Raw genomic sequence first — 13,735 nt, forward strand, 5'->3', positions numbered from 1 at the left:
CCTGTCCCCATTCCTCTCTTTGTTCATTTACCATTCTGGTTGCCCTCTTATCCTTCCTCTTCTCACCTGCCCATCACGTTGCTCTTGTTCCCTTCCTGTTCACTTCCTTCCTCTCCTATTAGGTTTCTTCCTCTTCAGTCTTTTACCTCTTCCACTCATCTCTTCCCAGTTCCCTACTTCACCCCCCCCCCCAACCCTACCCACCCACCTTCCCCGTCACCTGGTCTTACCCATCACCTGGAGGCTTGCAGTCCTTTCCCTCCCTCAACCTTCTTATTCTGGTTTCTTTCCCCTTGCAGTTAGATTTGCAGAAAGTTATACAGATCTATTCCAAGATACAAAAATAAGTCTGCAGATCAAATTGCTCTTCCACCCAATTCATAATTTAGGTAATAAACAGCATGCATACTGACAAAAAGAGGTTAAAGGTTGCAATTGTTTTTACTTACATGTGGTGCTGAAGCACCAGATACAAATAGATGGACAGGCTCCAAACTGTGCTTTCGTTTAATGTACTCCGCTGTAGCAAAACTGAGGTATGCCCCAAGACTGTCGAGGAAAACACATGGTTTGAGCCATTTGAGTTTTGGCCCAGATTTTAAATCAAGGATGAACACAATGAAATACTACTATGTCCTCAGTATTCATTGATTGACTGGCAAACAGAGTGTTAAGAGGTAAAGTGCGAGCTTATGCACTTTAATAAATCAAAAGGCAGATTATCTAAATTAAGAGAAAGTGAAAGTGAATTAACTACAAGAGATTTAGATGTTTTAGTACATGAATCAAGGCACTGAAAAGGCAAACTGCATTTTGCCTTTCAATGCAAAGGGAACAGAATTTAAAAATTGGGAGGTTTTGTTGCTGACCCAAGAGAAACTCACTTGCTAGAATCTAGTGTAAAAGTGTAAACGGGAGATTAGTGTGCAAACTTAAAGCACATGGTATTGGGGGTAAGGTATTGATGTGGATGGAGAATTGGTTAGCAGACAGGAAGCAAAGAGTGGGAATAAACGGGACCTTTTCAGAATGGCAGGCGGTGACTAGTGGGGTACCGCAAGGCTCAGTGCTGGGACCCCAGTTGTTTACAATATATATTAATGACTTGGATGAGGGAATTAAATGCAGCATCTCCAAGTTTGCGGATGAGACGAAGCTGGGTGGCAGTGTTAGCTGTGAGGAGGATGCTAAGAGGATGCAGAGTGACTTGGATAGGTTGGGTGAGTGGGCAAATTCATAGCAGATGCAGTTTAATGTGGATAAATGTGAAGTTATCCACTTTGGTAGCAAAAATAGGAAAACAGATTATTATCTGAATGGTGGCCGATTAGGAAAAGGGGAGGTGCAACGAGACCTGGGTGTCATTATACACCAGTCATTGAAAGTGGGCATGCAGGTACAGCAGGTGGTGAAAAAGGCGAATGGTATGCTGGCATGTATATCGAGAGGATTTGAGTACAGGAGTAGGGAGGTACTACTGCAGTTGTACAAGGCCTTGGTGAGACCACACCTGGAGTATTGTGTGCAGTTTTGGTCCCCTAATCTGAGGAAAGACGTCCTTGCCATAGAGGGAGTACAAAGAAGGTTCACCAGATTGATTCCTGGGATGGCAGGACTTTCATATGAAGAAAGACTGGATGAACTGGGCTTGTACTCGTTGGAATTTAGAAGATTGAGGGGGGATCTGATTGAAACGTATAAAATCCTAAAGGGATTGGACAGGCTAGATGCAGGAAAATTGTTCCCGATGTTGGGGAAGTCCAGAACGAGGGGTCACAGTTTGAGGATAAAGGGGAAGCCTTTTAGGACCGAGATTAGGAAAAACTTCTTCACTCAGAGAGTGATGAATCTGTGGAATTCTCTGCCACAGGAAACAGTTGAGGCCAGTTCATTGGCTATATTTAAGAGGGAGTTAGATATGGCCCTTGTGGCTATGGGGATCAGGGGGTATGGAGGGAAGGCTGGGGCGGGGTTCTGAGTTGGATGATCAGCCAAGATCATAATAAATGGCGGTGCAGGCTCGAAGGGCCGAATGGCCTACTCCTGCACCTATTTTCTATGTTTCTAAACTGTTGGAGGAATTCCAGAGTGACACATACAAAATGCGGGAGGAACTCAGTGTGTCAAGCAGCATCTATGGAAGCAAGGGGATGGTTGATGTTTTGGGTCATCAGGACAAGAAGATTTGTTGCATTTATGCATGGTATTTATGATGCTTCACTTGGAATATGCTGTATTCAGTACCCTGACACAAAAAAAAAGACACAGTAACATTGCAGGCAGTACAAAGAGATTTACCAGACTAATTCCTGGGATGAGAGAGCTGCTCTACCAAGAGAGACTAACTAATCTGGGCCTATATTTCTTCAGATTCAGAAGAATAAGTGATGACTTTAGTCAAATGTAAGTTCCTAAGGGGGCTTGACAGACCAGTTATTGGGATGTTTTCACCAGTAACAATACAGTTTCAAACAAGGGGACATAACTACATGGTAAAAGGTCAATCATTTAAAGCTGAGGTACACAGAAATTTACTTTTGTAGAGGGTGGTAAATCTCTGCATTGCGGTGTGATGGGACATAGATTATTATTAGTATTTAGAGTGAAAGTAGATGAATAGTTGATAGATTGATTAATAGAGAGCTATGGCAAAATGGCACAAAAGAGACCTCAAGGGCCTGATAGCCTTTTACTCATACTTCCTTGAGTAATACAACCCATTGGCATAGTTACTTATATTTGGTAGTGTAAGCATTTTCTGGACACCCTACATGTACTGTACATTTTGTTTACTCCTGTTCCAACTATTATAAGTTAGCATTTACTGATCAAGCATATTGTCTACAGTTTAACAAGAAAACTACGAAAAAGGTAATTTAAAAAAAAATTGTGGGTCATTTTCAAGTAAACCCTTGAGATATTGATCTTTCCATACACATTTAGAAGAACACTGCAGCACAATACCCTTTGGCCCACAATGTTTTGCCGACCTTTTATCCTATTCTAAGATCAATCAACTTTCCACCCTAAAAGCCGTCCATTTTTCTATCATCCGTGGCTAAGAGTCTCTGAAATGTCCCTAATGTCCTTCTTGCTGAAATTGTTGTCCATCACCTGGGTAGCATGAATTTTACTCACTAGTTTAAACCCGAATCATTGTCCAGAGTATACTATATACAGACACAGGCAGCTTCATTACCTGTAAAGCTGAAGACAGAATTGAACACAGTAGAAAAATAACATCATGCTGAAGCAACTGAACATGTATGGACTCGGGACACTGCATGAGGAATTCCTGTAGCAATGTCTTAGGAAAAACTGAGATGACTGACCTGCAAGAACAACAACTATTTTTCATGGTTGAAACTCAAACTTGACATCAAGGATAGTTATTCTCTCTTCAGCTCTGGAATTTGCTTCTTTTCCCCATGTATGGAACAAGGCAATAATGATGTTGAGAGCAAAGCCATCCTGGCAGAACTGAGCATCGGTCAGCAAGTTACACAGTCAAAGTTGAGTGTATTGTTAAATGCATAGCTGTGATGAACCCAGTTACAGGTGACTTCTGTTTAAAAGGACTATTCAGCCTCTTCAATCCAGACTGGAATTTTCATACTTAACCTAGACAGAGTTAAGTCAGGCAATTTTCTATTTTCTTCAAGTAAATGCAAATACTGTGCTATACAATAATATATCTAGAGGCAAGTGAGTAAAGGGGGAATTATACTTGTAAAAATAATATATTGGAGAAATTAACTTGTATTTCTCAAGTTGCAATATGTTGCTTAAAATTCAATTAGCTCTGAATGCTTTGGCCATACCAATCACTACTAGGGCCACAAATTAATGGACTAAACAAAAGCATCTGAGTATATCATAGATAAGGGTGAAAGGTGAAATATTTAAGGGGAACATGAGGGGAAACTTCTTCATTCAGAGGGTGGTGAGAGTGTGGAACCACCTGCCAGCACAAGTGGTGGACGCAGGTTTGATTTCAACTTTTAAGAGAAATTTGGTTAGGTACATGGATGGGAGAGGTATGAAGGGCTTATGGTCCAGGTGTAGGTCAATGGGACTAGGCAGATTAATGGTTCGGCATGGACTAGATGGGCCGAAGGTCTTGTCTTACTGTAGAGTTATAAAACACTACAGCATAGAAACATGTCTTCAATGTATTTATTAGACTGCATTAACTATGTAGAATTATCTTCACAGGGATGAAATTATAAAACCGGAGGGGGCTTGCACATCTCTCCAAGCCACTAGAGTTATCTGACACATCATGATGTCTGCGCTCCATGTGCACATTGGGGAAATGATAACTGATATGTCTGCAATGACAACATCTTCAAGTTTTATTCTGGAAAGAAACTAGTGACAATCAACATTACTGCAATCATAAAGTGTTTCATTTCTTCCTAACTAAAACGAACACCAGGACATAAGACAAAGGAGGAGGAGGATACTCAGCCCTCAAGCTTGCCCCATCATTCAGTTACATCGTGACAGATCTAGGTCAATGTCATTTTCCTGCCCTCCCCATATATTACTGCACTCCTTTAATGCTCAGTTATTTATCACTTTCAGTTTTGAATAAAATCAACGGCCAAGCCTCCATAATCCTCTAGGGCAGAGAATTCCAAAGATTTGACAATCTGAGTTAAGAAATTTCTCATTTTTGAATGGTCCACTGTGGTTCCTAGTTCTTGACTCCTCCTCACATCTACCCTGAAAAGCCTTCTAATAATTTTGTCTGTTTTCAAAGAAGCCACCTCTCATTCTTCTGAAATCTAAATATAGGCCCAGCTGATTTAGTATGTCCTATTATAACAGATCACAATCCACCAACCAGGAACAATTCTGGTGAATCTTTGCTGTACTCTCTGGATGGCCTTTATATCCTTCCTCAGCAAAGTGTACAAAGCTCCAGCAGAGGTCTCAACAAGGTCTTACATAATTGTAACAACTTATGTACTTAAATCCTCTTGCAATAAAAGCCAATGTACCATCTACCATCCTAATAATCTGTAGCACTTGCCTCATTAGCATCCCCTTTCATAATGGATCATCCAGATTGCTAATGCCTTTTGCCAGGGCAAATGATGTAATTGTTTTCTACAATGATGTATGGAAGAAAAGGGCCCTATATTCAAGTGTTCATAAAATAATGTAAGTTTCTTTTTCAAAATGCATTGAAAACCATTATTAGGTTTCACATGATAAAACCATTAAGAATTGTTGATGTTTACCTCCACCCATTAATGTCAGAGAATCTTATCTGCTTGTCAGTCCTATTCAGTCCCTTCTCCTCACTTCTTTTTCTTGCAGGAAGTTTTAAAGTTATCAATCTCCCTTCATCTCCCTGGACCACACTTCCATCTCCAGCAACATCCACTCCTATTCCCATGCAATGGTAGGAAGTGGAATCTCTGCCCTTCTACCTCACCCCTTCCTGCTACCGAGGAATCCAAACACTACTTCCAAGTGAAGCAGTGGTTCATTTGGATTCTTCTAGTTTACTGTTCTGTAGTCAATGTTCACAACTTGGTTTCCCTACAACGGAGAATCCAGATGCACGTGTGTGGCCGCTGTGCACAATACCTCCACTCAGTCTGCAGAAAGATTCTAAACTTATGAATGTTTGTCATTTTAATGCTCCCCCGCACTCCTACCTCTTTCCTCTCTTCTTTGGCTTCCTTTATTCTTCTAATGAAATCCAAAAGAAGATCAAGGACCAGTAGCTCATCTTACTGCTTAGCATATTACTCCCTTCAAGACTTAACAGCTAGTTAAGCAATTTCCAATAACCAGACTTTCCAGCTTGTATCGGAACTGATTGGTTCTGATAAACAGTCATTAACCTGCTTCTCTCTTTCCTTCCCCTTGCACCCTACCTCCCTCATCCATTTCCCACCAAAGTAATTTTCCTATCACCCTCCTACCTGGTTCCTCACCACCTTTTACTAATTCCGTCTAGCACAACTGTCTTCTTGAAACAAAACAACAGCTAAGTTATTTGATGTCACTTTCAAGAAATTCATTTGTTGTCTGGCCTACTGAGAATTTCCAGCAGTCTGTTTTTGATTCAGATTTCCAGCCACTGCAGATCCTTGCCTTCAGATAATTGTAATTTGCATTATACCACCCTCATTGTACAGCCAATCCATTGAGAACATTTCCTTTCTACAACACAGAGCTAGCTTTAAGAAATAATCACACAACATAAATTTTTTTGAGCACCTCCACCTATCTTTCTTAACTACTTTGCATCTTCCCCAGTTTCCTCTTTCCACCTCTCCATTTCTCTTTCTCTCTTTTTAACCTCATCTACCTGCAACCATGTTCTTTTCCCTAACTTCCTACTTGATACCTATAATCGCTTCCTTTGAATTACTTGTTCTAAAACTGTTAATTTTTTTTGCCACATTAGTGTAAATAAGCTGAAAGAAAATAACTTCTAAAACTGACATTTCATCATATGCCGTGCACCTGTTAAACAAGAAATAACATTGAAGTTAATACCAATCGCATTTATCAGTTACTAAAGCTGATACTGCAATGAGTGAAGTCTAATTGATAACACATTAACATTTTAAAATTGCTTTATAAGCCATTTAACGAAAAACTATTTTTGATGGAAATGGCCTTCTTATTTATAGCCAAGCATGCTAAATTGATTTATCTTTCATACCTGTGACCAAAAAATGCAAAAGGCTTCTCCTTAAGACTAGGCAGTAAGATGGTGGCAATTTCATCAATGAGCTGCTGAATGTTCTGCATAAAAGGTTCCTTAGAACGAGTTTCTCTTCCAGGAAGACGTATAGAATAAACTGAAATTTAAAACATTATTCTGGGCATTAATTTAAACTATTATACTATAAAGGGAGATCCAATTTACAATAAAGTCTGTGCATTTTATATTGATAAGGGGTTGTGGAAGAGCTGAAACAGGGACATAGTGGTAAGCTTCAACACTGATATTCTTGCTACTTTAACAACTGAATTGGAGAAGGATATAATGGTAGAAAGTCTTAGGGCAAATTTTCAGTCACTGTTGTGATGGATATTACACAATCACATGAAAGATCCTTCATTAGAACCTACAGGTTCCACATACTGAAAAACCAAGTATTTCTATTACCACAGATGCTACCTGATCTGCCAAGAGTTTATAGCATTTTCTACCTTATTTAAGACATACAGCATTTTTTTAAGTGATCATTTACCATGAAAACAATATTTTTTGTCATGTTAGACCATGACATAGGAGCAGAAACAAGCCATTTCAGCCTGTTGAGTGTGCTCCACCATTCCATCATGGCTGATCTATTTTTCTCTTAACCCCATTCTTCTGCCTTCTCCCCATAACTTTTCACACCTTCACTAGGCAAGAACCAATCAACCTCCGCCTTAAATACACCCAATGACCTGGCCTCCACAGCCAACTGTGGCAACAAATTCCACAGGTTCACCCTGTCTGGCAAAATAAATTCTTCCTCATCTCTGTTTTAAATGGACACCCTCTAAGGCTGTACACTCTCGTCCTTAACTCCTCCATCACAGGAAACATCCTCTCCATATACACTCAACCTAGGCCTTTCAACATTCAACAGGGTTCAATGAGATTCCCCACCATTTTTCTAAATCCAGCGAGTAAAGGCCCAGAGCCATCAATCACTCCTCATATGATAACCCTTTCATTCCCTGAATTATTCTCATCAACCTCCTCTGAACCCTCTCCAGTGTCAGCACATCCTTTCTTAAGGACCCAAAACTGTTCACGATACTCCAAGTGAGGTCTCACCACTGCCTTATAAAGCCTCAGCGTTACATCCTTGGTTTTATATTCTCAAAATGAATGCTAATATTTCATTTGCCTTTGTTACCACTGACTCAACCTGCAAATTAACCTTTAGGGAATTCTATACGAAGACTCTCAAGTCCCTTTGCACCTCAGATTTTTGAATTTTCTGCCCGTTAAGAAAATAGTCCAAGCTTTTATTCCTTCTACCAAAGTGCATGACTGTATACTTCGCGACACCGTATTCCATCTGAAACTTCTTTGCCTGTTCTCCTAAACTGTCCAAGTCCTGCTGCAGCCTCCCTGCTTCCTCAACACTGCCTGCCCCCTCAACACTACCTGCCCCCTCCATGTATCTTCACATCATCCAAAAATTTGGCCACAAAACCATCAATTCCATCATCCAAATCATTGGCATACAACATAAGAAGTAGTGGTACCAACACGGACCCCTGTGGAACACCACTGGTCACTGGCAGCCAAACAAAAATGGTACCATTTATACCCACTCTTTGCCCCCTGCCAATCACTCAATGCTCTATCCATGCTAGTTTCTTTCCTGTAATAGCATAGGCTCTTACCTTGCTAAGTAGCCTCATATGCAGCACCTTGTCAAAATCCTTCTGAAAATCCAAGTACACATCATCCACAGGTTCTCCATTGTCAGTCAAGAATTTTACTGCAGGAAAACCTGCTCACTTTGAGCACATGCCTCCAAATACCCTGAAACCTCTTTCTTAACAGTCAACTTCAACAACTTCCCAACTACTAAGGTGAGGCTAACTGGTCTATAATTTCCTTTCTTTGGCCTCCCTCCCGTCTTGAAGCATGAAGTGATATTTGTAATTTTCAAGACTTTCAGAACAATACCAGAATCTATTGATTCTTGAAAGATCATTACTAATGGCTTCAGTTGCCTCTTTCAGAACCCTGAGGTGTCTTTGGTCCAAATGACTTATCTACCTCAGGGTCTTTCAGTTTCCCAAGCATCTTCTCTCTAGTAATAGCATCTACACACACTTCTATCCCCTGATATGCTCAAACTTCCGGCATACTGCTAGTGTCTTCCACAGTGAAGACTGACACAAAATCCTTATTCAGTTTGCCCGCCATTTCCTTGTCCTCTATTTCTATCTCTGCAGTGTCATTTTCCAGTGATCTGATATTTACTCTCACCTCTCTTTTACTACTTATATCCCTGAAAAAACTTTTTGTATCCTCTTTGATATCATTTGGTAACTTAACTTCATATTTCATCATAAAAAGCAGTCCCAGCACGCAACCCTGCGAAACACCACTGGTCATCGGCAGCCAATCAGAAAAGGCACCTTTAATTCTCACTCTTTGCCCCCAGCCAATCAACCAATGCCCTATCCATGCTAGTTTCTTTCCTGTAATACCATGGGCTCTTGTTAAGCAGCTTCATGTACTACACCTTGTAAAGGCTTTCTGAAATCCAAGTACACAACATTCACCGATTCTCTCGTCTATCCTGCTGGTTTTTTCCTCAAACAATTCTAACAGATTTGCCAGGCAAGATTTCCCCTTAAGAAACTATGCTGACTTTTGGCCCAGTTTATCATGTGATAGAGGTATTTAAAATTATGAGGAGGATAGATAGAATTGACGTGGATAGGCTTTTTCCATTGAGAGTAGGGGAGATTCAAGCAAGAGGACATGAGTTGAGAGTTAAAGGGCAAAAGATTAGGGGTAACATGAGGGAGAACTTCTTTACTCAGAGGGTGGTAGCTGTGTGGAACGGGCTTCCAGCAGAAGTGGTTGAGTCAGGTTCGATGTTGTCATTTAAAGTTAAATTAGACAGCTATATGGACAGGAAAAGAATGGAGGGTTATGGGCTGAGTGCAGGTCAGTGGGACTAGGTGAGAGTAAGAGTTCAGCATGGACTAGAAGGGCCGAGATGGCCTGTTTCCATGCTGTAATTGTTATATGGTTATATGTGCCTCCAAGTATCCAAGCACCTCCTACATTTCAGTATCCTCTTTGATATCGCTGGCTAGCTTACCTTCACATTTCATCTTTTCCTCTCCTTATGGCCTTTTACTTGCCTTCTGTTGGTTTTTAAAAGTTTCCCAATCCTTTAACCTCCCACTAAGTTTTGAGCTATTATATGCCCTCTTATTGGCTTTCATGTTTGCCTTGACTTCCCTTGTCAGCCTCAGATGCATCATTCTGCCTTTGGAATACTTCTTTGTGCTTATCCTTCTAAGTTGCTTCCAGAAATCAGAGCCATTGCTGCTCTGTGGTCATTCCTGTTGGTGACCCCTTCCAATCAAATTTGGACAGCTGAACATGTTGCAACAGATTCGGTTGTCTTGTTATCCTGATATTGTAAACTCCAATGTTTATTAATCGTGTTCCTTTAAGTTTCTTGTTTAAGATTGGCAGTGGCCTTGGATTGACCAGATTATTGACAGCTGTTTGAATTTCAAGTTTCCAGCATCTGCAATATTTTGCTTTTGTAATTATATTTACAAATGGATTCCACATAGGAACGGAATTGGTAAACTACAATTGTCTTAAGTTTCCTCCTGTGCTAAGAGTAGATAAAAGTTTGCACAAGTTCAAGTTTCTTAATGCTAGCAAATGTCCCAAGTCCAGAAGTATTTGTCTATGGATATTGATTAAAGACAGATATGAGTACAGCTTCAAGACTTTACGTTCATGGTCATAGTCATAATTTATTGATCCCGGGGGAAATAGGTTTTCGTTACAGTTGCACCATAAATAATAAATAGTAATAGAACCATAAATAGTTAAATAGCCTAAAATAGAATAGAACCATAAATAGTTCAAATAGCCTAATAACATTAAATTTATAAAGTGGTATCAGAGTACTAGCAGGACTAACCGACTAAAAGGGTAATTACGTGACAGACCCTACGGTGTAGCAGCTCTGACTTCATACTGTCCTAAATGCACAGGATTACTCCTACTCTAGCATGAATCACTACCTTCAAATGTTTGAAGAAAATTATATAATTAAATGTAAGAGTTAACTGCTGAAAATATTATATTCAGCAATTGTCATGTCCTTTTTTATATACACATGGATATGTATAGGCATATAGAAATAGATGCAAACTATTTAAGAGCAGGGAGGTTATGTTGCAACTGTATAGGGTACTGGTGAGGCCACACCTGGAGTACTGTGTGTAGTTCTGGTCTTAGAAACATAGAAAACCTGCAACACAATACAGGCCCTTCGGCCCACAATGCTGTGCCAAATATGTACTTACTTTAGAAATTACCTAGGGTAATAGCCCTCTATTTTTCTAACCTCCATGTACCTATCCAGGAGTCTCTTAAAAGACCCCATTGTATCTGCCTCTACCACCGTTGCCAGCAGCCCACTCCACACTCTCTCCACTCTCTGTGTAAAAAACTTTCCCCTGACATCTCCTCTGTACCTACTTCCAAGCACCTTAAAACTGTGTCCTCTCGTGTTAGCCATTTCAGCACTGGGAAAAAGCCTCTTACTATCCACACGATCAATGCCTCTCATCATCTTATACACCTCTATCAGGTCACCTCTCATCCTCTGTCGCTCCAAGGAGAAAAGGCCGAGTTCACTCAACCTATTCTCATAAGGCATGCTCCCCAATCCAGGCAACATCCTTGTATATCTCCTCTGCACACTTTCTATAGTTTCCACATCCTTCCTGTAGTGAGGCGACCGGAACTGAGCGCAGTACTCCAAGTGGAGTCTGACCAGGATCCAAAATAGCTATAACATTACCTCTCGGCTCTTGAACTCAATCCCACAGATGATGAAGGCCAATGCACCGTATGCCTTCTTAACCACAGAGTCAACCTGTGTAGCAGCTTTCAGTGTCCTATGGACTTGGAGCCCAAAATCGCTCTGATCCTCACTCGGACCCCAAGATCCCTCTTCTTACTTGAGGAATGATATACTGGCTTTGGAGGCGGTGCAGAGGAGGTTCACCAGGTTGATTCCAGTGATGAGGGTGTTAAGACTATGAGGTGAGATTGAGTTGCCTGGGACTGTACTCGCTGGAATTCAGAAGAATGAGAGGAGATCTTATAGAAACATACAAAATTATGAAATGGATAGATAAGAAAGAGCCAGAAAAGTTGTTTCCATTGGTAGGTAAGACTAGAACTATGGGACATAGCCTCAAGATTTGGGGGAGTAGATTTAGGACAGAGATGGGGAGGAACTGCTTCTTCCAGAGAGGGGTGAATCTGTGGAATTCTCTTCCCTGTGAAGCAGTGGAGGCTACCTCAGTAAATATATTTAAGACAAGGTTGGATATCAAATGGAACTTGTCTTACTGCTGGAGGGTGAAACTAAGCCGAAATACTTATCTAACAGCTAAGTTTTGCATTCTTAACGCAAGATAGTTTTGTATGGAAGCTATACTCTTCTCCAATATTTAACTTCAAATCCTTGGCTCTGAATTTAGACTTTGTGGATCATTATAAGAATGGGAAATATTTTGTAAATTTCCTTTCCTATATTGCACTATTGTTTTTTCTACGCCGTCCGTCTTTCCAATATGGCACTTAGCTGCTTATGATGTTAATTGGCACCGGAAAGGCTCAGGTCTCTGGACACCATAGGTCCCAATGTTCCGTGTTCTTGATTCTAAAAACCTTAGAAGCGAGTGATCACAATATAATCAAATCCACCCTGAATTTTGAGAAGGAGAAGCTAAAGTCAGGTGTATCAGTATTACAGAGGAGTAAAGGGGATTACAGAGGCATAACAGAGGAAACTGACCAAAATTGATTGGAACAGAACACTGGCAGGGATGATGATGGAACAGCAATTGCTGAAATTTCTGGAAGCAATTCAGAAGGTACAGGATAAATACATCCCAAAGAGGAAGAAGTATTCTAAAAGTAAGATGACATAACCGTGGCGAACAAGAGAAGTCAAAGAAAACATGAAAGCCAATGAGAGGCTCTGTAATAGAGCAAAAATGAGTGGGAAGTATTGAAATACCAACCGAAGGCAACTAAAAAGTCATTAAGAAGGTAAAGATGGAATACGAAAGTAAGCTAGCCCTATTAAAGCAGATACCAGAAGTTTCTTCTGATACAAAAAGTGTGAAAGAGACATGAGAATGTATATCGGAACACTGGACAACAATGCTGGAGAGGTAGTAATGGTGGATAATGAAATGGCAGACAAAAGGAATTAGTATTTTTCATCAATCTTCGCTGTCGAAGACACTAGTAGTATGGTAGAAGTTCCAGGCGTCGGGGGTCATGAAGTGAAACATGGAAAACCTACAGCACAATACAGGCCCTTCGGCCCACAGTGTTATGCTGAACATGTACTTACTTTAGAAATTATCTAGGGTTACCCATAGCCCTCTATTTTTCTGAGCTCCATGTACCTATCCAAAAGTCTCTTAAAAGACCCTATTGTATTTGCCTCTACCACTGTCGCTGGCAGCCCATTTCACGCACTCACCACTCTCTGTGTAAAAAACCTACCCCTGACACCTCCTCTGAACCTACTTGCCCTCTTGTGTTAGCCATTTCAGCCCTGGGAAAAAACCTCTGAATATACACACAATCAATGCCTCTCATCATCTTATACATCTCTGTCAAGTCACCTCTCATCCACCATTGCTCCAAGGAGAAAAGGCCAAGTTCACCCAACCTATTCTTATAAGGCATGCTCCCCAATCCAGGCAACATCTTTGTAAAACTCCTCTGCACCCTTTCTATAGTTTCCACATCCTTCTTGTGGTGAGGTGACCAGAACTGAGCACAGTACTCCAAATGGGGTCTGATCAGGGTCCTATATAGCTGTAACATTACGTCTCGGCTCTTGAACTCAGTCCCATTGTTGATGAAGGCCAATACACCGTATGCCTTCTTAACTCCACGGTCAACCTGCACAGGAAGAGTGTGAAGTTACCACTACTAAGGTGAAGCTCT

At 40.7% G+C, this 13,735-nt stretch overlaps 1 protein-coding gene across 5 annotated transcripts in view; it reads right to left on the reverse strand.

Moving 5' to 3' along the window:
- The window catches only part of olah (oleoyl-ACP hydrolase), a 37,765-nt gene that overhangs the window by 10,951 nt on the left and 13,079 nt on the right, over positions 1 to 13,735 (reverse strand). For all 5 annotated transcript variants that reach the window (XM_072253744.1, XM_072253747.1, XM_072253749.1 and 2 more), the window contains 2 exons: positions 6,692 to 6,830; positions 450 to 549 (listed from right to left, as the gene is read on the reverse strand). In XM_072253744.1, the coding sequence (XP_072109845.1) occupies positions 450 to 549; positions 6,692 to 6,830 (239 nt within the window). The remainder of the gene's footprint in view (positions 1 to 449; positions 550 to 6,691; positions 6,831 to 13,735) is intronic.

This window comes from Mobula birostris, chromosome 3 (genome assembly GCF_030028105.1).
Source record: "Mobula birostris isolate sMobBir1 chromosome 3, sMobBir1.hap1, whole genome shotgun sequence".
Lineage (NCBI taxonomy): Eukaryota > Metazoa > Chordata > Chondrichthyes > Myliobatiformes > Myliobatidae > Mobula > Mobula birostris.